At 47.3% G+C, this 26,778-nt stretch overlaps 2 protein-coding genes across 2 annotated transcripts in view; one reads left to right on the top strand and one right to left on the bottom strand.

Moving 5' to 3' along the window:
* col5a3a (collagen, type V, alpha 3a) overlaps positions 1-26,778 on the bottom strand; it is a 168,148-nt gene that overhangs the window by 131,284 nt on the left and 10,086 nt on the right. The gene's annotated exons all lie outside the window — the stretch shown is intronic.
* notch3 (notch receptor 3) lies at positions 994-26,739 on the top strand. The gene is made up of 33 exons (XM_058050238.1): positions 994-1,275; positions 1,774-1,846; positions 8,921-9,063; positions 9,143-9,478; positions 10,216-10,338; positions 10,415-10,648; positions 10,742-10,897; positions 10,980-11,165; positions 12,002-12,115; positions 14,320-14,433; positions 15,254-15,487; positions 15,591-15,701; positions 16,083-16,275; positions 16,351-16,496; positions 16,577-16,810; positions 16,886-17,038; positions 17,120-17,348; positions 17,428-17,629; positions 17,698-17,854; positions 17,934-18,118; positions 18,195-18,327; positions 18,396-18,653; positions 18,828-18,937; positions 19,004-19,533; positions 20,214-20,540; positions 20,621-20,760; positions 20,834-21,062; positions 21,145-21,235; positions 21,317-21,485; positions 22,406-22,710; positions 23,304-23,451; positions 23,557-23,654; positions 23,729-26,739. Exons 1-33 carry the CDS (start codon positions 1,215-1,217, stop codon positions 25,187-25,189), a joined length of 7,383 nt encoding a protein of 2,460 aa, XP_057906221.1. The 5' UTR covers positions 994-1,214; the 3' UTR covers positions 25,190-26,739.

Here is a 26,778-nt window from a genome sequence, read left to right as displayed (position 1 = left end):
ATATAGACAAACAACCATTCACACTCACATTCATACCTACGGACAATTTGGAGACGCCTAGCATGTTTTTGGAATGTGGGATGAAACCGGAGTACATGGGGAGAACATGCAAACTCCACACAGAGATGGCCGAGAGTGGAATTAAACTCTGGTCTCCTAGCTGTGAGGCCTGTGTGCTAACCACTCGTCCGCCGTGCAGCCTGCTTAAACAAGTTTTCATTCATTCATTCATTCATTCATTCATTTTCTACCGCTTTTCCTCATGAGGGTCGTGGGGGTGCTGGAGCCTATCCCAGCTGTCTTCGGGCAAGAGGCGGGGTACACCCTGGACTGGTCGCCAGCCAATCACAGGGCACATATAGACAAACAACCATTCACACTCACATTCATACCTATGGACAATTTGGAGTTACCACCTAGCACGTTTTTGGAATGTGGGATGAAACTGGAGTACATGGGGAGAACATGCAAACTCCACACAGAAATGGCCGAGGGTGGAATTGAACTCAGGTCTCCTAGCTGTGAGGCATGCATGCTAACCACTTAACCACCGTGCAGCCCACTTAAACAAGTTTTTAAAAGAATTTTTAATATTTTGCGCTAAGCATTGTAAATTTGGGAAGATATTTTTAAAAATAGTTTAAAAAAAAGATAAAACGTGTATTTTGCAAGTACTTTTTTATAAGGTATTGTAAGGTATGTAATCTTAAATATGTGAATCACGTGTATTTTGCACTTTATAGCGATGAACTTAATTTTGAATAGGTGCATAAATGTTTTAATAGAGACAAATGCATACATTTATCACATGCAGAGCATGTGAACAGTAAGTGTTGGCTGTAGGCCGTCCATTGAGCGAGTGGGTGTAAGAGTGAGAGAGAGAGAGAGAGAGAGAGAGGGGGAGAAAGAGAGAGAGAGAGAGATAGTGAGAGAGGGACATGGGGGCGGAGTGTCAACACTCTTGCACAGCCCCTCCATCGTCCGCCAGCCAAAGTTATCCAAGGAATCTCACATCAAGGATCCGTGGCTGAGCTGCGGGAGGAACTTTCTTTTGGGGGGGACTTAACGCGACTCCTATCCCGGCTCGATTGTACGACAAAAGCCCATCGCGTCCACTGTGGAGCCTTCATTTTCACGTGAAGTTTCTTCCTAAAAGGATGTATTTCTACTGAAAAGGGGGGACGCCTTCAAGTGCTGGAAACTTTTCCACCGAAATGGAAGGGAATATTCCATGGATTATTTTGCCGTTTTTATTGTTTATGCACCTTTCTGAAGGTATGTGGTTACTTTGTGATGTTTGGTTTGTTTAAGGGGACATGTTCGGACAAGGTTCCGAATAGGGTATCTCCTTGCACGAATGGACTTGATTCTCGAAGTGGATTCTAAAATAATTGTGCAATCATATAATGTGCATTAAGTGGGAATTGTGTTTTATTAAGAGTTAACATAAAGCAATCATAAAGTTTATTTTTGAGTGCATTGCATGTGTATATTTTAAACTTTAGATGCATTCAATGAGCAAAATGTTTCAACTTTTAAAAATAATTTTAAATGAAATACCCTCTCTTTTTCTGATAGGAATAAACTAATTAAACTTTTTTGTTTCACACAAGTCTATCAGCATTACAAGTAGACAGAAAGCTGCAGGATGCCACAAGTTGCAAAGGCTCCCCATGCAGCTTTGATTAGAGGAGGGTGTGGGGGGGGGTGCTCCATCAGTTTTCTTCATGTGTTCAATACTATTCTATAACTTATTTCTTACATTTCCTGCAGGTTTCCGTTGCACGGATAAATACAGGCCATGCGAAAATGGAGGGACGTGTTTAGAGTCGCCCTCCCGATGCATGTAAGTCTTCTTTTAATTCACTTATTGAACACTTTGGGCCTAGTCTTGGTTTCAGTGATTAAATAAACACTCACAATTATCAGATGAAGGTGGTGAAAGATAACGGATATCACCGACATGCCTCTACACCTGTGGTGGTTGTTGGTTCAATCCCCTTTATTTCCCTCCACTTGATTTTGCCCATCTTTTGACAGTGATAAGGCTTTTGTTTTTCAAATTGGAGAGCAAGGGAGGGAGATGGGGGTTTGTGTGGTGGGAAAGCCATCACAATGGTCAAGTGAAATAGCCTCCAGTGTCTTACCCATGAAGGGGGGGGGTTGTCTCCCTTTAAACCCCCTTGTAGCTTTTTTTTTGTTTGTTTTGAGGAGTACATGCTTGAGTGTTACTGTCTAAAAAGATCCAGTCACCGCAACCACCACCTGCTTCCCTCCAAAAACGCCCCTTAGTGTGTGTGTGACTGAGGAGGTTAAAGGTCAGGATCCACATCAGAAAAGCACTTTTCACCCGTAAACGATAAGACTAATCCTCCATCTTTTTTTTTTTTTTCCAAACTGACTAGACTCATCACAAATGTGTAACTGGACTGCATGTCGGTCCGCATTGGCAGCTTCCGCCGCCCACGTTTTTATCAATCATTTGCCGCAGGAGTGTCATTAAGTTGTTCAATGTGTCATTTCACACAGCCGGTTATTTTTTTAAGCATCGCAAGGAAACGGAAAGACACTTTTAAAGGTGACTTAAGATTTTTAAATCATGTGCATTGCACAATTTTTGACATTTAAATGGAACGTATGAATGAACACAGCACATAAATATTTACAACAGTTTCTCCTGTAATGGGGACACTATATATCTCAAACTGGAGTGGTTGGACCCATCTGGCAGTGAGGTGACACCCCACCTGTATCTACCTAGCCAAGCCCCCCCCCCAGGACAGAAAGAACAAAGATATAAAAGATCCTTTCTTCATGCAGATACCTGATACACAGTACACACAGAGTGAGCTGATAGGGGTGGAAAAAAGCCTCAGAAATTTGATTTAATATGATTGTTTCAACACAAAATGGTTAGAAATTCAAAAGCCTTAAAAAATGTAAAGAATCATCTCAAAATTTGATGTGTTTTATCTCACGGCTCCTACGTGACGCCACTAAACTGTCAATACGGCAAGTCACTTTGTTCTTGTCCCAGATAAGCAGCGTATCCTGTGTCCTGTGCAGCCATGATGTCACAGTATCACATCAAAACAACATTCCCCGCCTTTTATACGTCTATTTATGACTTGCCTCTTCCTACACAGGTGTGTCACTACAGGGCCGCAGGTCGGAGTCCAACCCATAGCTAACTAGAATGGTGTGGCGTTCGTTTTAGAAGCAGTGTAAAGTGTCAGAATGTCATGTATTGTTGGTTTTTGTGACACCTGAACTGGTCGCAGGGTGACTTTTATGAAGCTTTTGGACTTGACAATGAAAGACTGCATGGTGTCCTAACAATGTAGATTTTTTTTTAAAAGGTGCAATGACAGGAAGTCCAGTTTTGGGAGCGGCGCCTGCCCTTTCGTTGTCGTTATGTTAGTCATAATAAGACAAATGGATAAGGAACCATTTTTGGTTACTTGTTGAGTCAAAGTGGATGCCTTAGACAGTAGCACCATTTGATTTATCTAAGCCAATCAGCAAAATATCCCCCAAAAACATTAAAAACAGATAAAAATGCTTTTGAGGGGGGCTGCAGGGGCTCCAGACCACCATAACTCCCGATATAGCCTGAGTGATTTCAAAGTTTAAAGACTCAAATTCAAGTAATCTTAAAAAAAAAAGATACTGCAGTCTGCAGAAGTGATGGCGGTATTAGCGCTGGAGAGATAATTAGGCAGATTGGAAGAGTGTCACTCAGAGATGATCCAGCTGGAGTAGCCGGACTTTTCAAGGGTGGGGGGGGAGGTCGGCGGAACAAGTAGCGGGTGGCTGGTTAGGAGGGGGGTGGCGAAGGGGGGGTGTTGCAGTGTAGAGGACAGCTGGTGGATGTTGTGATGGTAATCCACTGAAGTCAGATCTCAACAAAGGGACAGCATAGGACCAGGTGCTGCCATTGAGGAGCATGCTGGCCCCCATACTGGGAGAAACAAGCTCATGGTAGGAAAGTCGCTAGCCCGCTAGCACATGTTGAGTCTCCCACAGGAGCCCCTGCCTCTAACCAAGGTGACGAAGTGCGGACTTTGGTTATGACAAACCATTTGGGATCCATCGAAGCAACACAAATGAACAGATTCCTACTCATGTCACACTTGTTGCTAGGCAGAATTCATAGGGCACAATGCTAACTGCCCCACGAAGGGAAATTTATGTACTCTCCCAATGAAATCTGGTACCTGGAATAGATTTTACCAACTATACAGTTACCCCTAAATCTACTGTATGTTCAATAATAGTTAAATATCTTAGACCGACATTAAGTACATATTAGAAACAGACGTAAAACAGTGCTGTCCTCCCTTAAAACAGAATGGCCGCCAATGTGTGCAGAACTGATGGTTCTCAGTGTTTTTACTTGTTAATGTGTTGCCTTTGGCCTTAGCTGCCGAATAAGTGGATAAATTGTGAGTGTTGTGTCATAACCCCGTGGTTACTCCCAGGCCCTCAAGACATTTTTATTTGGATAGTTAGCAAACACACTAGTGGTGGTATGAAGTCTTATACGGACTTATTTTTGGGGCATTTACTGCATCAGTGCCGGGTCACAAGCGTCCTGTCTGGCGGGATGCAAGGAGAGATGGCCTTTGTGTTTGTTCACAGCAGCAGCTAGCGAGTCTGTGTTTTCTTTTGGCATCTTTACGGCGGATTAGACAGGAATGCTAACTAAGATTCCTCCTCCTGTCCCTTTGGAACTTACAGGTTTTTGTTTGTACGTCGCATCTTTTCAGCCTATTTAGCAATGCCTTTTTGCTGTAGTCTCATTGAGAAGCCGGTCTTTGGAACGTCGTGACGTATTGCAGAAAGATTCGTTAATGGGAGGACATATATCCTATCAGACCGTGAGGTTGTAGGGAGGATGGTTTGGAGTTTTTTTTTTTGGTTTATAAAAGACCGGGAGCTGTGGTTCCCAGGCCCTGTCACAGGAAGTGGTGCCTTCTGACCTTTCTGCTCTACACTTCCTGTCTAATCAGAGTCGTTCACTCAAAGCATGATGCTCCTCTGCTTCACTTTGGCTTTTGGCTTTGGTTTTTAAGTGGAATAATTGATCATTGATTCTGTAGTGGTTGAGTTCATTGACATTCCGCATGTTGCTCTCCTGAGGTTATCACCTCGATTCTTTGCCTCTTTCCTCGTGGATATCTCCATTGTGGTTTCCAGACCCTGGGTAGTGTATGGTTGATTTTATTCAAAAGAGAATAAAGTCCAGATTTGACTTAGTCTTATGTGATTCTGCAGACAGGGCCTTTGACTTTCATCGTAGAAATAAGTTCTTTTGGATTTGAATTTCAAAGTTTTGCACAAATCTGGTTCCGCTTAGGTGGTTGGGGGCTGCAGAGGGTTTGTGGTTCTGTCTGATGCAGAATGTTTGGAAAGACCTCGGCCTTGGGATGCGTGTCATGTGGTTTTTTGCTGCTATTTGAAAAATGTCAGGGAGCAGCCTCTGAAAATCTATCGGCGATTGGGGCCAATTTGTCAAAAGAATAGTAGATATTTATTGTGCTGGACACCTCGCAGAAGGAGTCCATCCAAGGTAGCGCAGTGTGGTGTTATCTCAGTGTAGCTCCAAGAAGAGAGGCCTAAAGGAGGAACTTTACTGGTTTTCCAAGCGGTCGTGTGTCGTGAGCTTCCTTCGAAGTACTCAAACTGTCCTCACAAAACCCTCATTCCCAACACCCCTCCTCCCTTATCCCCCCCACTTAGGCTCCCCTCTCACCATGGGATACTGTTGCCAGGCGACAGCCTAGGCCTGTTGGTCCATGGAAGCCCAGACCTGAAAGACTAGCTGTTTGGGTCACTGCTCCCCCCCCGTCTCTCCCTCCTCCTTCAAACCTGTTCTTACAAAGGAGTTCTGACTACTTTGGCTCTTTTATTTGGGGGCCCACAAAACACTCCACAACCCCCCCAACCCTGCCATGCAATGTGGCGAGCAAGACCGCTGGAAGCAGGGGGGAAGTGGATGGCCTCATGTTGGCAATGCTGTGTCACTATGGATATCCGATGTTGAAATATGGATCTTTTTAGGTTTTTAGATCCCTCTTTGCAGTCCCTCATAGTCATATATGTTTAGGTTCTAGCGCCATTGTTGCTGTTCTCCTCAGGAAATGCCCTCAGAGATACGATACTTGTTGCTTTGTGGAGCTTGACTGCGAGTATGAACTGTGTCAGAGATTACAGAGTCTTTGTTCACAGGTGAGTGACCCTCTGACCTCTGGCTATTGTACAGGAGGGGTCTGAAGCTCAGGTTACCCATGCTTCAATGAGCCAGAGAGCAGGAAAAGCGGCATCGGGTTCCACATGTGACAAGTGTTCGCTCACATAAATTCAAATGTCCATACCACTGAGATAGCAGATTTTAAATCAACTTCTTCCCTTTTTTTTCCTCTGCAATCCGCTGTTTGGATGCCAACTTTTGTGGGTTCATGCTACCACCCTGGTTGTAAGTTTCTCCTCTTTGTGTTCAGGCATGCGATTGTCGTTTGCATGCATTTGTTGCTGTGGTGCCTTTGAATCCATGCATGGTTTTTTTACAGGATGTCTCTTCCGTGGTGTGAAGTGGTCTGTGTATGTGTGTCTTGGCCCAGTCCCATAAGCCAAACAGGGGTTTATTTTGTCTCGGAGAGTACTTGACAGTAGCACAGTGACAGATGTGGACAGATGCACAGTATCAGAGGGGGGGGGTTGCAGCTGGTAAAATCCGTCATGTTTTGACTCCTGAGAGATTAGCCACTTTTGACCGTCCTTGCTTGCGCCAACACCGCTCTAAAGACCTCCTCCATCTCGTCATCATCATCATCATCTGGCGTCCTCTTGCTCAAAAGGTCAGAAGTCGGCACCCCGAGGGCCCCCAGTGCACAACAGCAGCTTGCACCTGCCCCTCGTATCCATCTTGAAAGGAGAAAAAAAACGCAGCATTCCCAGGAGTAGTGGAATCCACAAGGCTCTGATAAGGAGATGCTCAGGTGTACTGCCACCAAATTGTTGGAGTTGATATCAGTTGTGTTATGGGAGAAGCACACTGGCCATGAGTAAGGACTAGACAGGAATGTTTGTTTGGGCTGGGATGCTCCAATACACAATTGAACAAAAGGAAAACTAATTTGTCAGATCATTAGAAATAAAATTAGATTTTTCATTTTTAGCTTGTATTCACTTTGGGTGTAAGGTGTTTATTAATCATCTTACCAAAACTCCCAATCCATTTTTGGCATCTCTTATCAAGGGCCTCTGTGAGTTCTTTCATTTTTGTCCTGACCCCCGAGATTCCAGACATAGTTAATTTGCCTCTAAATAAACCCAGCCAAGCCATGACAAATAGCCATGGGTACCAAAGGGGTGGGTGGGTGATTGGTTGAGTGTCAGGCTTGCTCTTTCGTCTGCGCCGTTGCCAGGGTAACGGGGATCCTGCATTTCGGAGAGAGCGCTGTGTTTTCAAAGCGGGGACAAGGGATTACAGGAAATATGACATGGCATTCCCTCTGGACCAGCACCCCCCCCAAACCCTCTCCTCCCCACCGGTTGCATTCTCTCCTGCAGAGTAGCCCCACCCCTCTCCCTGCAGCCTGAGTGACATTATCATCACAATCAGACGGGGGACCTCTGACATTTGACCTCTCTGCGCGTGAGGGGAGGAAGGGAAAGCCAAGCTGGCGTTTTTTTGTGGGGGGGGTTTGGCGGGGGTTCTTCAAAGATGGACGCTGTAGTAGCTGAGCCAGCTTTAGCTTCCATTCTTAAAGTCACAATCAAATTCGGGGCTTGGATAGCGTAGTGGTTCATGTCATTGATTTTTGTTCGTAATGGGCTTGAGTCCACCTTAAATCCACGTTTCACCCCAAGTCATCCAGGATAGGCTTTAGGGATGAATGAATGAATGCTACTACAGTAGTACATCACAGCTACTTTACTGCGCTCTAATGTCTCTTTTTTGTGGACCAGTCCTTTGTGCCCAGGCCTGTGGGTTTCCTTTTATGCTGTTGCCCTTGTAAAGCTGCAATGAAAGCCAAACATCAAAAAAACAGTCATGTTCCAGAAATGCTGGCCTGCTCCCAAACTGTTTGTTTTGTGGAGGTTGCAGGGGGGGCACAACAATGGAGTGATGCAAACAGAAGAGAGGAAAATCCATTGCCCTAGGGTTGTTATCCCTTGAAAGAAAAGACAGAGCCTCAGGGTGAACCAAAACTCAGCTCTGTCATCGGCATCAAACAGCCCGTTTGAAGAGGGGGCTTGTCCCCTGCCAGAGGCTCCACTGTGGGTGTCAGGTTACTAACTCAAACTAAGTTTGCTCAAACCGTGTCTGAACTCTCATCAGTCTGAGAGATTCGCCTGTTTCGATGTTTAGGTGGAAGGTAAAACAGCTAACGTCACTTGGACGAGGCGGTGGTGGTTGTTTCCAAAAATCACAGCTGCCTTTTCCTACACACACACGCTGAGTGCAATCCCCATATTTCTCATGTCAGCATCGGGGTGGAATCACTGGGCTTCCTGGCAGCCGTCACTGGGTGTGTTACTAGTCCTTTAGAGCAGACCTGCGGAAAAAGCTGTAACAGCCGAGGAATGTTAGCTGACACACAGAAAATGGGTCTCTCCATCTGGAAAGGACACAAATTGTGTGTTTGGTAAACGAGGATATGGCCTGGCTGCATTTACGAGTGCGTCGCTCACTCCAGAAAACCACATTGTACTTTTGAAGGACCCGGCGCTAATATGAAATAATTCCAGGGTGTAGACGCCTAGGTCACCACAGTGTGAGTCAGGAAGAAGGAGGTGTCCAGGATCCGGAATGCCAGCTGTGGTGCATTAATGACCGTGATGGGAATTGCTTGGATCCAAAGGTTTGCATCTTTACCTGTTTTGACTCTTCTGTGTAAATTGTTTTGTCCAGATGTCGGCCAGGATTCATCGGCCCCCTTTGTCAGCACCAGGATCCTTGCCATCGATCACCCTGCCTTAACGGGGCCGCTTGCAAGAGCCAAGTCATCAACGGTATCCCACAATACAGCTGTGTGTGCCAGAGAGGCTTCAGAGGTACGCCGATCAGAATTCCCCAGGAAGATCTGCTCTTGGAGAATATTCAGTTCTAAGCTGTACACACCTTTAATTACAGGCCAAGACTGCTCGCTTATTGACGCCTGTGCCACCAGTCCCTGTGCCAACGGTGCCCGCTGTGCCAACTGGAATAACCACTACAACTGCTCCTGCCCACCTGGCTTCCAGGGAAAGAACTGCCACAGCGACGTGGACGAGTGCCGCAAGCCGGGAGCGTGCCTCAACAGCGGCGTCTGCATTAACACGCACGGGTCCTTCCGCTGCCAGTGCCTACCCGGGTACAGAGGGAAGACGTGCGAAGTGTCCACGCTGCCCTGCGCCCCCTCTCAGTGTCTCAATGGAGGGACTTGTCGACAGACCAGTGATCATTCCTATGAATGTGCCTGCCTCCCAGGTATGATAAAAAAACTGATCACGCAAGACTTTTTCATTGATTATTTACAAAATTTGTACAAGCCTTGCAGTGGTAGCTGTATGGGGCACCGGTATGATATCATTTACGTAGCTGGTACCCTAGTGAGGAAATACAGTGGGAAACCAAACTGTCCCGTCTGCACACATGCAAACCATCACTATCACATAGTGCAAGCCCACTGTTTTCCCAGGAATGAAGCCTTTTCCCAGGCTGATGACGTACATCTCAGCTCCGATGCTGGGATTTACTCCTCCGTCGCAGGTCAACTTCCCGTCTGCTATTAATAGCCCCCGATGAGAAATGGTGATGGTGGGAGAAGTTAGAGGAGGCTGCCCTCCCGCCTGCCCACGCTCCCTTGCTCCACTATGTTCACAACAGAAGGAATTTACTTTATGGACCCTTCTGGCTTGCCACTAGGGAGCCGACAGGAAATGTCTCTTGCCAGAAAGGAAGTCATTGAAACTGAGAGATTATAAAACAAGCAAACACTGCGGGGAGCGCAAAAACCTCCGAAAGGGCCAATCGTGGCTGATGCCGGCGTCGTGTGGGAACCATCAAGAGAGGATGTAAACAGTCAAGACACACTCTCAACCCTTTTTACTGCCTCACGCCCCCCCTCCCCCGTAGTGTGGGAAACGTGCCATGAAGTTATGTTAGCTTAATTGAATATTTTGTGTTTGTTTCTCATAACCCGTTTTTTTTTGCGTCTGTCTCAGGATTTGAGGGACACAACTGCGAGAATAACGTGGACGACTGTCCTGGCCACAAGTGTATGAATGGAGGGATTTGTGTGGATGGAGTTAACACATACAACTGCCAGTGTCCACCTGAATGGACAGGTACAACGCATCACATTAAAAGTATGTCTAACTTATGAATGAGACCATGTGAGCTAACATGCTAGCATCTCACCAGGGCAATACTGCGCTGAGGATGTCAATGAATGTCTCATGCAACCAAATGCCTGCCACAACGGGGGCACTTGCTTCAACACCATCGGGGGGCACACGTGCGTCTGCGTTAATGGTTGGACGGGCGACGACTGCAGTGAGAATATCGACGACTGCGCCATAGCTGTGTGCTTCAACGGCGCTACCTGCCATGACAGAGTCGCTTCCTTTTTCTGCGAGTGTCCAGTCGGCAAGACAGGTAAGTGGACAGTCTTGACAACTTGCAGTAGTTTTTAGTAGTATACCTCTGATAATACTTCATTAACTACACTGATGTTTCTCCTTCCATAAGGTCTGCTGTGCCACCTGGAGGATGCATGTGTGAGCAATCCCTGCAACGAGGGGGCTGTGTGCGATACCAACCCCCTTAACGGCCGTGCCATTTGCACCTGTCCTGCTGGCTTTGTGGGAGGGGCTTGTAACCAGGACATGGACGAATGCTCCATCGGTATGTCTTGTTAACGTGTTGTTTGTCAACATATCGGATTGTTTTCTATTCATCACCAAGTAACGTCCGTCTGCCCCGACAGGTGCAAACCCATGTGAGCACTTTGGGAAGTGCGTAAACACGGAAGGCTCCTTCCAGTGTCAGTGCGGCCGCGGTTACGCGGGCCCACGTTGTGAGATCGACATCAACGAATGCCTGTCGATGCCTTGCCAGAACGATGCCACTTGCCTGGACCGCATTGGAGAGTTCACCTGCATCTGCATGCCAGGTATCAAGAGCTTTCAGCTAAAGGGGAATTATCTAGAGTGGGCTATTATGTAATGGAGTCCCTTTGCTGTTGTGGGGCACTGTACAGCCAGACAGGGTATTAGTGTGGACAAAGTGATGGTTTGGACTCTCTGTGACAAAAACACAGTGAAACTCTCACGCACAGTCCTACATGCATCCCGGGGTTTTGGGAACTATACAAATTAGAGCTGGGAGTGGGGCTCTATAGGACTGGATGTGAGAGAGGCCGAGCAGTTAGGGGGAGCGGTGTGCTGTGAATAGTAATGAGTAGTCGAGTGGTGGGAATGGAGCGGAACAATAGGGCCCCTCTGTGCTCCACTTTGCACCCTCATACACACAGAGAGGGAAAGGAGGCCTTTTTCCCAGAGCCTCTCCCCCCCGTACCTTCCCCCTTTTTTTTGGTTTCCAGAGACAGGCCCTTCCTCTTCACCCTCCGCCTCCTACTCATCATCATCATCATCATGCACCAGCCTGGCAAAGCACACGCAGAGTCGCTGATTTGGGATTCCATGCTAGGCGCTCCCCAGGGACAGCGCTCTGCTCCACACTCAGCTTCACCTCAATGGAGGAGGCCTTCATAGTTTGCTAACCCAGAATGTATAACATGCATCTGGTGAATGGGGCACTGACCCAGGGCGTGGCAATGCTCCACGGACAGTTAACGTGTTAGGATTTCAGGTCAGGAGATTCAATGTGGTCCCCATGAGAGAGACCTTTTTTTCCCAGAGAAACTTTTCCCATGGTGGAGAACTCATATCAGTACATTCCCACACATGAATATATATATATATATGTTCTCAAACTCTTGTCTTCTAGGCTACACGGGGACTTACTGCGAGACCGACATTGACGACTGTGAGAGTAACCCATGTGTGAATGACGGCATCTGTCGAGACATGGTCAATGGCTTTTCATGCACCTGCCAACCCGGTAAGACGAGTGACCATTTCTTTGCCTGTCTTATCTAGGGACATGCATGCTATTCTTGAGCTTTTTCACGACTACAAAACATATCTACATAAAAACACAGGCTGGCAGAGCAGAGGTGGAACTGTAGCTATAGCCAAGACAACGTCAGCCAATCACAAGCCTTTTGGAAGTACTTTCCGGAAAAGGCACAATATCAATGAATATTACTACTGAATATTGCACTTGACAATAAAGTAGACACAAAAAGTATTATGTTAGTTTGAAATTAGACATACATACATTAGACAGACAATACCCCAAATTAAGATTGAAATAATGTTTACGGTGCACAGTTTTCCAGAAAATCAACTTTCCATACTTGCAAAGACAAAATGCCTAAATGCAAAGAAAATAAAGCCACCAGAAACTGCAAGAAAGTCACCTCCAGAAAAGATATAATTACAACATTATTCATTTTGAACTTGAATATAATGTTGACAAAAAAGTACTATTGGTTAACTAAAGTAGAAAAAGTACACATTATAATGTCATATCAATGAGTTAGTAAAATCGATTCCTTGGCAGTGACAGTTTCAACAAAGGTTGAAATCCATAAAAAACGACATGCCATACATGTAAACTACATTTGTGTATGCTATGACTTAAAATGTCCCCAAAATCAAAGACGATGACGACAAACCACTTATGTATTTGAAAAAAAAAGAAGCCCAGAAAGGCTGCCTATCATCTTGCCGAAACAAAGACACTGTTGTGACCCTCGCTCCCCTCCCTTTTGGAATGTAGAAAGGACAGCAGTCTCCTCAAACCTTCCCTGCTTGTTGCTGCTCGTGAGGCGTGTGGGGTGGGGAGGGGGGAGGGGGGTGGGGGGGGGGAACAGCAGTCCTGCTAATGAGATTCTTTTCCAGGTCCGCAATTTACATCTGGGACAGACGTCTCCCCCCTCCCTCCTCTCCTCCCTTGCGCCTCCCCATCTAGCTATTGAGCCGGTGGAGTTGATGTAGGAAGGGGGAGGACGAGAAAACAATCCCACTGTCTCCTCTGCTAACACCCCCCCACCAACCCCACCACCCCCATCAGCAGCAACACATTGTTAATCAAGGGAGCAGCGTGCTACCAATGCAGCGATTCATCGTCTGGGCACTTTGCCCACTGATTTCAAGGCTGCACAGTTTCTCAAGGCTTAAAAGAAACTTTCTTCATGTATATTTACATGTAGGCACAATTGTTGGTCTAACGCTGTATAAAATGGTAATGCTCTTCATAAAAATGCCAGAAGATTCTGATTTTAGTGGTGGTTTGGATAAACGCCCTAAAGTGACAGTGGGTGTTTTGTCGAGTGCATTGAGGTGGGGGAGAAATTTCTAGACAAGATAAAAAACATTGGGGTTTAATAGCAGTGCATTGCTTTGTGTACAAGTTATGGTAATGGTTTTATTTCATTTGAACATGCATCGGATTACACTTGAATGCATCACATAATGAGTTCACAGTTCCACATGTCCAAAAGGAGTAGGAAGAAGCAAAGCTTATTAAATCCTACCCCTCCATCTGGTACTTTTACAATCAGTAACTGTTACATTTGTTCACTTCCTGCTTTCCAAAATAGTTAAAAAAAAAATTATTAATTTTTTATTTATTTTTTTGTCCTGTACCGAAGTACAAGGTGATATGAGCATCCAATGACATAATGGGTACCATAGTAAGTGTCAATATAGTGATATGTATAGCACATCATGACTGGTTCAAGACTCTTCATCCTTGTATTTAGCAAACATCAACTGCTTGTTTTGTTTCTTGAATTCACTCATCGTTGTGCATTGTTTGAGGGTCTTACTCAATCCATTCCATAGTTTGATTCCACATACTGAAATGCTATGGCTTTTTAACGTAGTCCTAGCATATAAGGTTCGGGAGTAAAAAAGTTGTATGTTTTTATATTTGGTTTTACATTTAAAGCAAATTTCTTGGTAGATGCCCCTCATATTAAGACTACTGCATGACCTTGAAACATCACCAAGGTCATGGGATTTTTACATGGCAGCCCAAAGTGCACAGATGACGCTTCCTTAACCAGTCTTAGCCAGACATCACCACACTGACCAAGCCCGAGACCTCTGGCCCTTTAAGAAGAGACAAAAGTGCCCTCTGACCTGAGCCACTAGACCTTCTCTCTGACCTGTCGCCTCTCTGTTTGACTGTCCCAGGCTTCACGGGCACCATGTGTCAGATCGACATCGACGAGTGTGCCAGCACGCCCTGCCAGAACGGAGCCAAGTGCTACGACCGACCCAACGGCTTTGAGTGCCGCTGTGCTGAAGGTAAGGGACCGAGGAGAAAAGGGATGCTAGTTCGGAGTTCCTGTGGTCTTCCTTAGGAGGATTCACTTATGTCTCTGCAAGTCTACTGGCCAAGCAAACTGACTTGACACCCCTAATCCCCCCTGTCCCCCCACACGGATCCCTCTCAGGATCATGGGGTCACTAAGGACCAGCAGTTGCCAAGAAAAGAACCTTGGTCATCACCCCGACATCTGTTCATTTGTTCTATGCCCCCCCTCCCACACACACGCATATGCCCACTACCTTATGGCGTCCCCGAACCCTCATTCCTTCACATCTGCAGTTTTATCAGAACTTAAGCAAACACATTCAGTCACAGAACAGTGTGTTATATGGTTAGTTAACTGTGTATTGATATGAAGCCTTTTAGTTGGGCCTTTGCCTATACGAGGGGTCTGCTTCATTGTTTCAAATGCCAGCTGCTTGGTATTCCTTGTGTTTGTGGGCCCCCCCTCCCCACTCTGCAGGGTGAAGTGGCTCTGTTTGACGTGGTGCAGCCCATTGTTCCCTCCGCCACCAAGAACAAAAGCAGGCCTGGGGTGCTTGGAGGGGTCCTGTGTAGGACTTTTTCTTTACTGCTTTGCCCAACTCAGCAGAGCACCATACACATACCAAACAAACCAACACTTGTCTGATACCCGTTGGCATGGAAACCACAGCCATCAGTACCCAGAGTTGCTTTTTTGGAAGACAAACGCAGGGAATAGAAGTTTGTTCAAAGTAGAAATGAAGCAGAAGATTAATTATGGGCACATTTAGAGCAACAATCGATAATTTAAAGAATCCTTTCTCTTTTTAGGGTACGAGGGCACACTGTGCGAGAGCAACATCAACAACTGCCAGCCAGACCCATGCCACCACGGCACCTGCGTAGACGGCATTGCCAGCTACACGTGCAACTGCGATGCCGGATATACTGGCTACCGCTGCGAGAACCAGCTCAATGAGTGCCACAGCAACCCTTGCCAAAATGGAGGCAAATGTGTCGACCTGGTCAACAAGTACATCTGCCAGTGCCAGCACGGAACATCAGGTAATAAGACGATGCAATAGCTTATATGTACATCACTAAACATCACATTTGAGGCCATCCTTTAATGTTGGGAAAATGTATTTTTTTTTTGCTTTTGACAAAGGCACCAATTGTGAGATCAACTTTGATGATTGCGCCAGTAACCCATGTGACTATGGTATCTGCAAAGATGGCATCAACCGCTACGACTGCGTCTGCAAGCCAGGCTTTACCGGTATGTAATGGTCATGGTAATGGTTTTATTACAATTGAATGCATCACATAATCAGTTCACAGGAGTGGGAAGAAGCAAAGCTTATTAAATCCTACCCCTCCATCTGGTACTTTTACAATCAGTAACTGTTACATTTGTTCACTTCCTGCTTTCATAATATAGTTTAAGTATTTTTAATTTTTTTAATTTTATTAATTATTTTTTTTATTTTATTTTCATCACATACCGAAGTACGAGATGATATGACCATCCAATGACATAATGAGTACCATAGTAACTGTCAATATAGTGATATGTATCATGACTGGTATGTAGTTTTGAATATATTAATATTATATATGAACATATTTAACATTTTTTTAACACTTGTTTACTCTTCAGGTCCAAAGTGTAATGTGGAGATAGACGAATGCACATCAAGCCCCTGTCGGAATGGAGGCACATGCGTGGATGAAGAGAATGGATTCCACTGCCAGTGCCCGGAGGGATTCAAGCCCCCGTATTGTTACTCGCAGGTGGACGAGTGTGGCAGCAGCCCCTGCGTCCATGGCTCATGCAGGGACGACATCAACGGGTATGCAAGCTTTTGGTTCACTTTTTGCATTTGAGTTTGAAGTTTGTCTTACAGGTTCTTCTTGTGTCTTTGCAGCTACCGCTGTGACTGTGAGCCAGGGTGGGTGGGGAAGAACTGTGACCTAGACAGGAACGACTGCTTGCCAAGCCCCTGCCAAAATGCCGGAACCTGCATCGACCAGCTCAATGGCTTCACCTGCAAGTGTCGCCAGGGCTTCAGAGGTGAGCCATAGTGACACACAGTACACTCCGCCGTTGAATCAGTTCATATTGAAGGTATCATACGTGTGTTCCTCCAACAGGTAACCTCTGCCAAGTGAACATCAATGAGTGTGCGTCCAGCCCCTGCCTGAACAAGGGTACATGTGTGGACGGGGTGGCGAGTTTCACCTGTCTGTGCGAGCTTCCCTACAGTGGACCCACTTGCGCCGAAGTGCTCACCCCTTGCTCGCCGAACCCCTGCGCAAATCAGGCCGTGTGCACACACACCCCAGACTACCTGGGTTATCAGTGCAACTGCCAGCCTGGTTGGCAAGGTTAGCATCAGGATCCTATTCGTCTTCATCGCCATAGATTCAAATCTAAGCATGTCTTGTTTTTGTCATCTGCAGGGCAGTTGTGTAACAGAGACGTGAACGAATGCCTCTCCAGTCCCTGCAAGAACCGCGGGACTTGCTCCAACACACTTGGATCTTTTGTGTGCTCCTGCAGGCCCGGTTTCACTGGGTCCACATGCGAAACAGACATTAATGACTGCTCCCCAAGTGAGTGGCCATAAGAATGGTATCTTTGTTTGTTGCCAGTTACATCGACATACCCTTATTGTTGTCGCTTTGTGAAAACAGATCCGTGCCTAAGTGGAGGCTCCTGTACAGATGGCATCAACTCTTTCCACTGTAGTTGCTTGCCGGGCTTCACGGGGCCTCGCTGTGCTCTGGAGATCAACGAATGCCAGAGTTTGCCTTGCAAAAACGGAGGCACTTGCACCGACTATGTGAACTCTTATACCTGCACCTGTAGGCCCGGCTTCACTGGCATCCACTGCGAAACCAACATACCAGATTGCACCGAAAGGTACGTGTGCAGACATACTTGATGTCCGGTGTTCGATAACCCTGACCCCCAACACTAACTTTAACCTTGACGTTCACAGCTCTTGCTTTAATGGAGGGACGTGCACAGACAAAATCAATGGCTACTCGTGCACGTGCCGCTCAGGCTTCACCGGCTCACACTGCCAGTACGAGGTCAATGAGTGCGACTCCCAGCCTTGTCTTAATGGTGGCATCTGTCAGGACGCCCTGGAGTCCTTCCGTTGCACCTGCCCCAAAGGCTACGCTGGCACCCGCTGTCAGGTACAACAAACATAGTTATTATAAGTTGGATATCTGGTCTAATATACGCTTATATCCTTTGCTGCCAGACATCAGTCGACTGGTGCAGACGTTCCTCTCCCTGCCAGAATGGAGGACGATGTCGGCAAAAAGATTCGTCCTTCTCCTGCGAGTGTGCTAATGGCTGGTCAGGACGTTACTGTGACATCCCCAGGGTCTCTTGTGAGACAGCAGCTCGCCAAAGAGGTATATATATTTTTTTAAACTCACTGTCCTGTCTGGGTCAAATGCTACAGTCACTCAAGTCCTTTGTCTCGCTCACCAGGACTCCAGACAGACGAACTGTGCCACCATGGCGGACACTGCGTCAACACGGGCAACACACACTACTGCAAGTGTCCCGGCGACTACACTGGAAGCTACTGTGAGAGCCAAGTGGATCACTGTGAGGACAAACCGTGCCGCAATGGCGCCACCTGCAGGGGATATGTTGGAGGATACCAGTGTGACGTGAGTCCATGAGAAGACAGCGTGGATTGGATTGACGTATGTAGTCATGCAACTAAACAATCTTGTGTCATTTCAGTGTATGCCAGGTTTTACTGGTCAGAACTGTGAGCTGGAGATCAACGAGTGTCAGTCTCATCCTTGCCAAAATGGAGGCACGTGCATCGATTTAGTCGGACATTACATCTGCTCCTGTCCTCCTGGCACGCTGGGTATGCATGCAAGATCTTGTTTAGAAAGAGACCTTCCTTATTAACTCTTCCACCATCTTTCCTTCAAGGTGTTCTCTGTGAGATCAACGAAGACGACTGCGCCCCGCCCTTGAGACTGCGCGGCGCAACTCCCAAGTGTCTCAACAACGGCACCTGCATGGACAGAGTAGGCGGATACCGCTGCAATTGTCCACCAGGGTTCACCGGCGAACGATGTGAAGGAGACATCAACGAGTGTCTCTCGAACCCCTGCAGCCCCACCAACAGTTTGGACTGCATTCAGCTGCCTAATGACTACCAGTGTGTGTGCAAGCCTGGCTTCACAGGTAAGCGCTGATATTGGTTCAAGATGTTCTTCTTGTTCTGCGTTTGCCACATTTTAACCCCATCATGCCTGGAACTGGATCCTGTTTTAAATAAATGTGCAGTGTAAACGCTAAAGTCCTTTCCATGTTGCCTTGACTTTTCTCCTTGAGTGATCTTTCTCATTTGTGTCTTAGGCCGAAGGTGTCAAAACAGGTTCAGTGCATGTGAATCTCAGCCGTGTCAAAATGGAGGAGCATGTTCTGCATCCAGTTCTGCTCTCGGCTACACGTGCACATGCCAGCTGGTAAGTCCACGCCCCCTCCATCAGTTAGTTTATCTTGCTGGTTGTTTATCGGTGTCTTGTGTTCAGGGTTACACTGGTCCCAATTGTGAACGAAGCATGTCCTGCCGGGAGCTGTCCTGCTACAACGGGGGAAGCTGCGCTCTCACCACGCGGGGGGCGCGTTGCACCTGCCTGCCGGGTTACGGCGGGCCGCAGTGCGGTCACCGCAGCAACGAGGGGTGCTCCTCCCAGCCCTGTCGCAACGGCGGACTGTGCACCGAAGAGACCAGCTTCCCTTTCTTCCACTGCCAATGTCCCAGCGGCTGGACGGGGAAACGCTGCGAGCAGGGCGGCCGACTCAACGAGATCCCGACGCCATCATGCCCGTTAGCCGACTGTCACGGCAAAGCCAACGACGGAGTTTGCGACAAGGAGTGCAGCACGTTGGCTTGCCGTTGGGATGGCGGCGACTGCTCCCTGGCCGTCAACCCATGGGCCCGGTGTGCGGACCCTCGCTGCTGGCGGGTGTTCAATAACAGCCAGTGTGACGAGTCGTGCAACAATGCTGAGTGTTTGTACGACAACTTCGACTGCAAAACCAAAGAGAAAGTTTGCAAGTGAGTTTTTGTCTCCTGATTGTTTGCTACCACTGAATTGATGATGACCAAAGCACAAATTGATTAATTTAATTGCGATCTGGATTCAAATCGGATTGTTTTTAAGCAACTGAATAGGATTACATTTGTTGGATTTTGAATGACTGAATGATAGATTGATTGACTTTGAATCCTGATCTGGATCCAAATCATTATTGTGACATGCACAGATTTTGTGCATCTCCAATTTAGTGCCACGTTTAATCCTGATCCAGATCTGGCTTCTGCATCTTGATCCTTTCTGTAAGGAATCTGATTAAATTTAATGGGTTCATAATCTGGATACTCCGGTTTCCTCCCACATTCCAAAAACATGCTAGGTTAATTGGCGACTCCAAATTGTCCATACGTATGAATGTGAGTGTGAATGGTTGTTTGTCTATATGTGCCCTGTGATTGGCTGGCCACCAGTCCAGGGTGTACCCCGCCTGGGATAGGCTCCAGCATCCCCGGAATAGGAATGAGGATATCCCTGTGAGGATAAGCGGTAAAAATGAATGAATGATCTGGATCCAGATTCTGAACCTGAATGATCTTATTGTCAAAAAGTGATCAATAACCATGAAGATCCGGAATGCTGCCTTTTTTCCTTTTCCTTGTCTTCATGTTCCGTCTCTACCATGAACTTGTGTTCTCTCCAGTCCAATATATGAGACCTACTGCATCGACCACTACGCCGACGGCCTGTGTGACCAAGGCTGCAACACAGAGGAGTGTGGCTGGGACGGTCTGGACTGCGCCCAGAAGGTTCCAGAAGACATTGTCGATGGTGCTTTGGTTCTGGTGGTCCTCCTGCCTCCCGAGGAGCTCCTCCGCACCAGCACGGCTTTCCTGCTCAAGTTGAGCGCCATCCTTCACACCACACTGCGCTTCCGCCTGGACCACAACGGGGAGGCGATGATCCGTCCTTACACCCGACGGGAAGCACGCTTAAAGCGGGAGCTGCAGCCCCAGCAGGAGATCATCGGGTCAGTTGTGTGTGATGATGGAGAATAGATGTTGGATTCTGCTTCAGACTAACCCGTCTGTCTCATCTCGACTCCCACAGCTCGATTGTGTACCTGGAGATCGACAACCGCTTGTGCACCGATGACTGCTTCCCATCCCCTGAAAGTGCAGCCGACTACCTCGGAGCGCTGTCGGCTGTGGAAATGCTCCGCTTCCCATATCCTCTCAAAGAAGTCCGAGGTGAGTAGAAATACACGAGGAACTTAGGAAGAACCACGAGGAACATATCTGCAATCACAGGTGTCTCCCACAGGTGAAAGGATCCCAGTTGAACCCGACCCCATTCCTCAGTGGGGCAAGCTGATGCTGGTCGGGATCGCCTTGCTTTTCCTGCTGGTCATCATGGTGATCGGCATGTTGATTTCCCGCCGAAAGAGGGAGCACAGCACTCTGTGGTTCCCGGAGGGTTTCTTCCTTAAAAAGGAGCCCAGCAGTAACAAGAACAGGAGGGAACCGGTGGGCCAGGATGCTCTGGGAATGAAGTACGTGTGTTGAGGAATATTTGTTTACTTATGCGGGGTAATATCTCTCATCCTTATTCATGTTTCCCATCCTCACCAACAGACATATGCCCAAAACGGTTGAAGAATCTCTGCTGGGAGATCATAGTGACCAGTGGATGGATGCAGACTGCCCAGAGCCCAAAAGACTAAAGGTATATATACACTATATATTATTCATATATATATATATATGAACAAGAGCTAGGTCCTATGACTGTCTGGTTCTGTGATAGATGGAGGAGCCCAGCATTCTATCAGAAGGTGAAGATGCGGTGGACAGCCGGCAGTGGACGCAGCATCATCTGGCTGCAGCGGATATCCGTGTGCCCCCTACCATGGCTCTCACGCCGCCTCAAGGGGAGTTTGAAAGCGACTGCATGGATGTTAATGTCCGAGGACCAGGTTGGTATTTTTTTTTTTAGACATGCAGTTTGTGTTTAAGGTCAAGAAAATATACATTAAACTGTTAATTCATTTATTCATTTTATACCGCTTATCTTCATGAGGGTGGTGCTGGAGCCTATCCCAGCTGTCTTCGGGCCCTGGACTGGTCGCCATCCAATCACAGGGCACATATAAACAAACAACCATTCACACTCACATTCATACCTATGGACAATTTGGAGTCGCCAATTAACCTAGCATGTTTTTGGAATGTGGGAGGAAACCGGAGTACCCAGAGAAAACCCACGCATGCACGGGGAGAACATGCAAACTCCACACAGAGATGGCTTAGGGTGGAATTGAACTCTGGTCTCCTAGCTGCGTGGCCAACATGCCAACCACTAGCGTGCAGCCCGGATTGAAAAAAACTTATGCACACTCCACACAGAGTTGGCCGATATTAAACTGTTATATTATGAATTTAAATATTTATACAGGGCTGCACGGCGGACGAGTGGTTAGCACGCAGACCAGGGTTCAATTCCACCCTCGGCCATCTCTGTGTGGAGTTTGCATGTTCTCCCCGGGTAGTCTGGCTTCCTCCCACATTCCAAAAACATGCTAGGTTAATTGGCGACTTCAAATTGTCCATAGGTATGAATGTGAGTGTGAATGGTTGTTTGTCTATATGTGCCCTGTGATTGGCTGGCCACCAGTCCAGGGTGTACCCCCCCTCACCTGTAGACAGCTGGGATAGGCTCCAGCATGGTCGCGACCCTTGTGAGTATAAGCAGTAGAAAATGAATGAATGAATATTTATACAATGTTATTTGACTTAGTAAAATGTCCTAATTAGAGGACGCTGCCTCACAATGTGGAGCAATAGCGCCACCTGTTGCTGTGCCATGCTATTCCTAACTTTTTTTTTTTTTAACTAGATGGTTTTACGCCACTGATGCTGGCATCATTCTGCGGGGGTGGCCTGGAGTCAGAGGTGGCGGAGGAGGAGGAGAACGAGGAGTGTTCGGCCAACATAATCTCCGACCTCATCTACCAGGGTGCATCCCTTGCCGCTCAGACGGACCGCACTGGTGAGACCGCGCTCCACCTGGCGGCCCGCTACGCCCGTGCTGATGCCGCTAAGAGACTTCTGGACGCCGGGGCAGACGCCAACGCTCAGGACAACACCGGGCGTACACCTCTGCATGCCGCTGTGGCCGCCGATGCGCAGGGCGTATTCCAGGTAAAGTGACATTTAGCAGCCATCATGTTAGCTTGAAGCATCTTGACAAATATCATATAGACCAGGGGTCTATATGAATGTGGCCCGCAGGACACTAGTTTGAGGCCCCCGCCTTGATATGAAAGTTTAATGTTAGTTTGATATAAATGCTGTATGGTATCATGTACCCAGAAAAAATCATTACGTTTGATTAATGTTCATGTTAAAGGTTAAATAGTTATCCTCCCTATCCGTGTGGAAGTGGTAAGTTTTTGGCTATTTAAGTTTAAAGGAAATAACTTGAAGGCTACCCTTTAGGTCGCTAGCTCTGTAGTTTGCAGGTTGATTTTCTTTATTCTTGATTTATTTATTTTTCATCTTATTTTGTGTAGAAAAATAAAAATTAAGATATTTGAGAACATGGAATGTTTTATCAGAGCTTTTCTTGTAGAAAATCCAAACCAAAGCAAAGTTTATTCATTTTTCTGTTTTTATGCGTTTTTTGGTTGTTTTTTTTGCGGCCCAGTCTCGCCCAGACCCTAGCTCCAGTGGCCCCCCAAGTAAATTGAGTTTGAGCCCCCTGATGTAGACTAATCGTCTTTCTTTTGTCTTAGATTCTCATCAGAAACCGTGCCACAGACCTTGACGCTCGCATGTACGACGGCTCCTCTGCACTCATCCTGGCCGCCCGACTGGCAGTGGAAGGAATGGTGGAGGAGCTCATCACTTGTCACGCAGACGTCAATGCAGTTGATGAACTTGGTAAGCAACAGTGCGGATTTGACATCCAGCATAATGTAAAGCAAAATATGATATAGTAATCATCTAAAAGCCAAATATTAAAGCCAGTTTGCGTTTGTCCTTCAGGTAAATCTGCCCTTCACTGGGCTGCTGCTGTCAACAATGTGGATGCTACTGTGGCCCTGCTGAAGAACGGAGCCAACAAAGACATGCAGGACCTAAAGGTACGAACATTCCACTTCCTGTCGTCTTCTACAAGCTGCGAGTTGTGGCTTCAACTTCCCGTGTCTTCCCACAGGAGGAGACGCCGCTGTTCCTTGCGGCTCGCGAGGGAAGCTGCGAGGCGGTCAAAGTCCTTCTGGCTCACTTTGCCAACCGGGAGATCACAGACCACATGGACAGGCTCCCCCGAGACATCGCTCAGGACCGCATGCACCATGACATTGTGCAGATCCTGGACGAGTACAACACGGTCAGGAGCCCCCAGGGCCACGGCGGGGCCGGACTTCACCTCTCCAGCGGCCACACGCTCTCTCCCCTCATGTGTCCGCCCAGCGCATTCCTGCCCAGCTTGAAGACCACCCCACAGGGCAAGAAGAACCGCCGCCCCGGCGCCAAGGGTTCCAACCTGGGAGGTCAGCACGCCAGCAGTCTGAAGGAGTCGGTGAAGGCGCGGAACAAGAAGCTGACCTTGGACATGCAGAGTGCCTTGCTGGAGAGCTCCGTCACACTCTCTCCTGTCGACTCACTGGACTCGCCCCACGGGGGCGCTAGCAACGCCGGCTACATCACCAATCCCACTTCGCCCGTGGCCATGCCGTCACCGGGGCTCTTCCACTCGTCCATGTCGGTCCCGAGCACCCCCATGGTGCACGGGAACATGCTGGACGGGGGCGGCCCGTTCACCGTGTCTCTCGCGCAGCTCAGCGACCTGGGAAACGGAGGCATGTCCCTGCAGGGCCGCGTCTCCATGCCGTCGGATGTCAACCACGGGTACGTGCTGAGCTCGGGCCAGATGGGGCTCAACATGGGCATGGTGAGCCCGGTCAGCGTGCCCTTTGACTGGCACAGCCGGATGCCCCCGTCCTCTCAGTGCAGCCAGCAGGTGGTCAACCTGGTGCACAGCAGCCAGGCCCCCATGCACCCCCAGAGCTCCGTCATGCAGCAGCAGCAGAACATGCTGATGCACCAGCAGATGTACCGCAGCACGATGCTGCAGCCCACGCCCGTCACCTCCACCCCCAGCGTCAGCCCGGTCAAGCTGCCCTCCATTGCCGAGCAGCAGCTCCTGAGCCACTCCATCAGCAGCCAGCAGAACATGGCCCGCATGGGCACCTCCACCCCGCCCACACCCCAGACTTCGCAGCCCCCGCCACCTTTCTTCCAACAGATGCAGACGCAGCAAACTCCCCAACCACCGCCGGCAGCTGTTGTGGCCCCACCCGCTCAGGCTCCTCCCCCTCAACCGAGCAGCAGCAGCAACAGCAATGCGGCGGCGGAAGATTACCCAACGCCACCCTCGCAGCACAGCTACTCGTCGGCGCTCGACGCCACGCCCAAGCATTACCTCCACCTGCCCAGCGAGCACCCGTACCTGACCCCGTCGCCAGAGTCCCCCGAGCCCTGGTCCAGCCCCTCCCCGCAGTGTGTCTCCGATTGGTCCGATTCCACGCCCAGCCCGGCCGTCGCCGGCTCCTCCCAGACCCAAATTCCAAAAATCCCAGAAGCGGCCAACGGAAAGATGCAGGTTTTTGCATGAGTCTTATAGTCCACGGCCGTAGAAAGAAGGGACGTGGGGTACAAGAAATTGAGGACTGGCTCTCGGGGGCCCGTCTGTGTTTATGTGTCAGCCTGTTTCCAAGATTTTTTATTGGATTTGGATTGACTTTATGCTGAGGAGCGTCTGCTTGTGTAATGATAGCAGAGGCGGAAAACAAACAGTAAAGGGAAATGTGTGTTGTCTGGAAAACAGCAGACAATTGAATGAAGTAATTCTGTCACAGATGGACTTTATTATTAAGAAAAAAAATAATAAGTATATGAAGAAAACCAAGTCTTTTATTTCAAAGACTTTGGGATACTCTGTAAAACTAACAAACATTTTAAAGTAGATAAAAAGCTGAAGGGAATTCATTTATTTTTTTATTTATTGTTTTTATTTAGCTAATTTCTGTCCTAGTTCCACTCAAAATAAAAAAAATGTGCCACCATCTTATTTTTTTTTTTTTTTTGTAATTTTGAACCACCTTTATTTTTATGTCGCCTAATTTAATTTATCGTTCAGGCCTGCTCACCGCCTCCTGCTATTTATTTAGGCCCCCTCCCCCAAGCATAGCTGATGTGTTGTCATTGTGCTTTTTCATTGGAGTATTAAGATTTAAGAATGTAGTTGGGTGTCTGAAGCACTTCCAGTGACTGGCCTCCAGTTAAAAGGTGGATATAAGCCACAATGGATATTTATGGAACAGGAGTGGCCTTTAAAAACAAACAATTCCTTCACTGTAGCCTCTCACTGACTTTTACTTTATCATTTTTAAAGGACTTATTGTGCCTTCAAAGTCAGCCCGTCACTGCCTTTTTTTATTGTTTTATCTTTGTTTCATTGGTTAATACACGCATTCCTTTTTTTAGTGTCACCTCATTCTATTGCTCACCAGCTGCTATTTTTAAAAAAATAATAATTTTTCCTTACAAATTTCATTTTTTTGATCAGCTCAATGTGTAACGTTGGTGGTCTGCAGTGTCATCCTGCGATGCTAGAAGAGACGGAAGGAAGGAACGCTACTGTGTAGCGCTGCGCCTTTTAACTTTGGACTCATTTCCAGGATGACGCCCCCCCACCCCACCACCCCAAAACACACACACACACACAAGGGACCTTAGGGCCTCCAGTTTGGGTTTTTACGTAGTTCAAAAATAACCATTTTTATATTACAGAACACAAGCACCGCTCTTGTAGCAAATACTACTACTACTACGACTTCTACTACTAGTTGCTCTTGGTTGTTTTTGTTCACAATTTCCACTCCATATTCTACTTATAACAAGAACTGTTCATGTTGTTCCTGTCATTGTTGTTGTTTATGGGATTTTTTTTTTTATAAATATATATATTATGTAACTTACCTGCCAGTTTCCCTACCAGGTCGCACTGAGTGTTTGTACATTTCAACTTTCAAACGTTTTTTTTTTTTCCTGTTTGTAAATATGTTTCTTTCCGGGTAGATCTTTGCTTGAAAAAGTCTTATGTTTCTAAAATGATTATGTACTAAAAAAGGACAAAAATAAAATGTACTTCATTTAGCATAACTGGAATTGTGCTGTGGATGTTTTCTTGTCTTTAATGAT

This window comes from Doryrhamphus excisus, chromosome 15 (genome assembly GCF_030265055.1).
Source record: "Doryrhamphus excisus isolate RoL2022-K1 chromosome 15, RoL_Dexc_1.0, whole genome shotgun sequence".
NCBI classification, from domain to species: domain Eukaryota; kingdom Metazoa; phylum Chordata; class Actinopteri; order Syngnathiformes; family Syngnathidae; genus Doryrhamphus; species Doryrhamphus excisus.
The sequence above is the reverse complement of the archived record's forward strand: the minus strand, read 5'-3'. Positions and strand labels throughout refer to the sequence as shown.

What these genes read in the sequence shown, in the direction of transcription:
- notch3 (XM_058050238.1), top strand. Translation starts at nt 1,215, where the DNA reads ATGGAAGGGAATATTCCATGGATTATTTTGCCGTTTTTATTGTTTATG. An exon ending in GAGTCGCCCTCCCGATGCAT is followed by an intron (nt 1,847 to 8,920) that starts GTAAGTCTTCTT and finishes TGTTTTGTCCAG; the next exon opens with ATGTCGGCCAGGATTCATCG. An exon ending in TGCAGGGACGACATCAACGG is followed by an intron (nt 16,276 to 16,350) that starts GTATGCAAGCTT and finishes GTGTCTTTGCAG; the next exon opens with CTACCGCTGTGACTGTGAGC.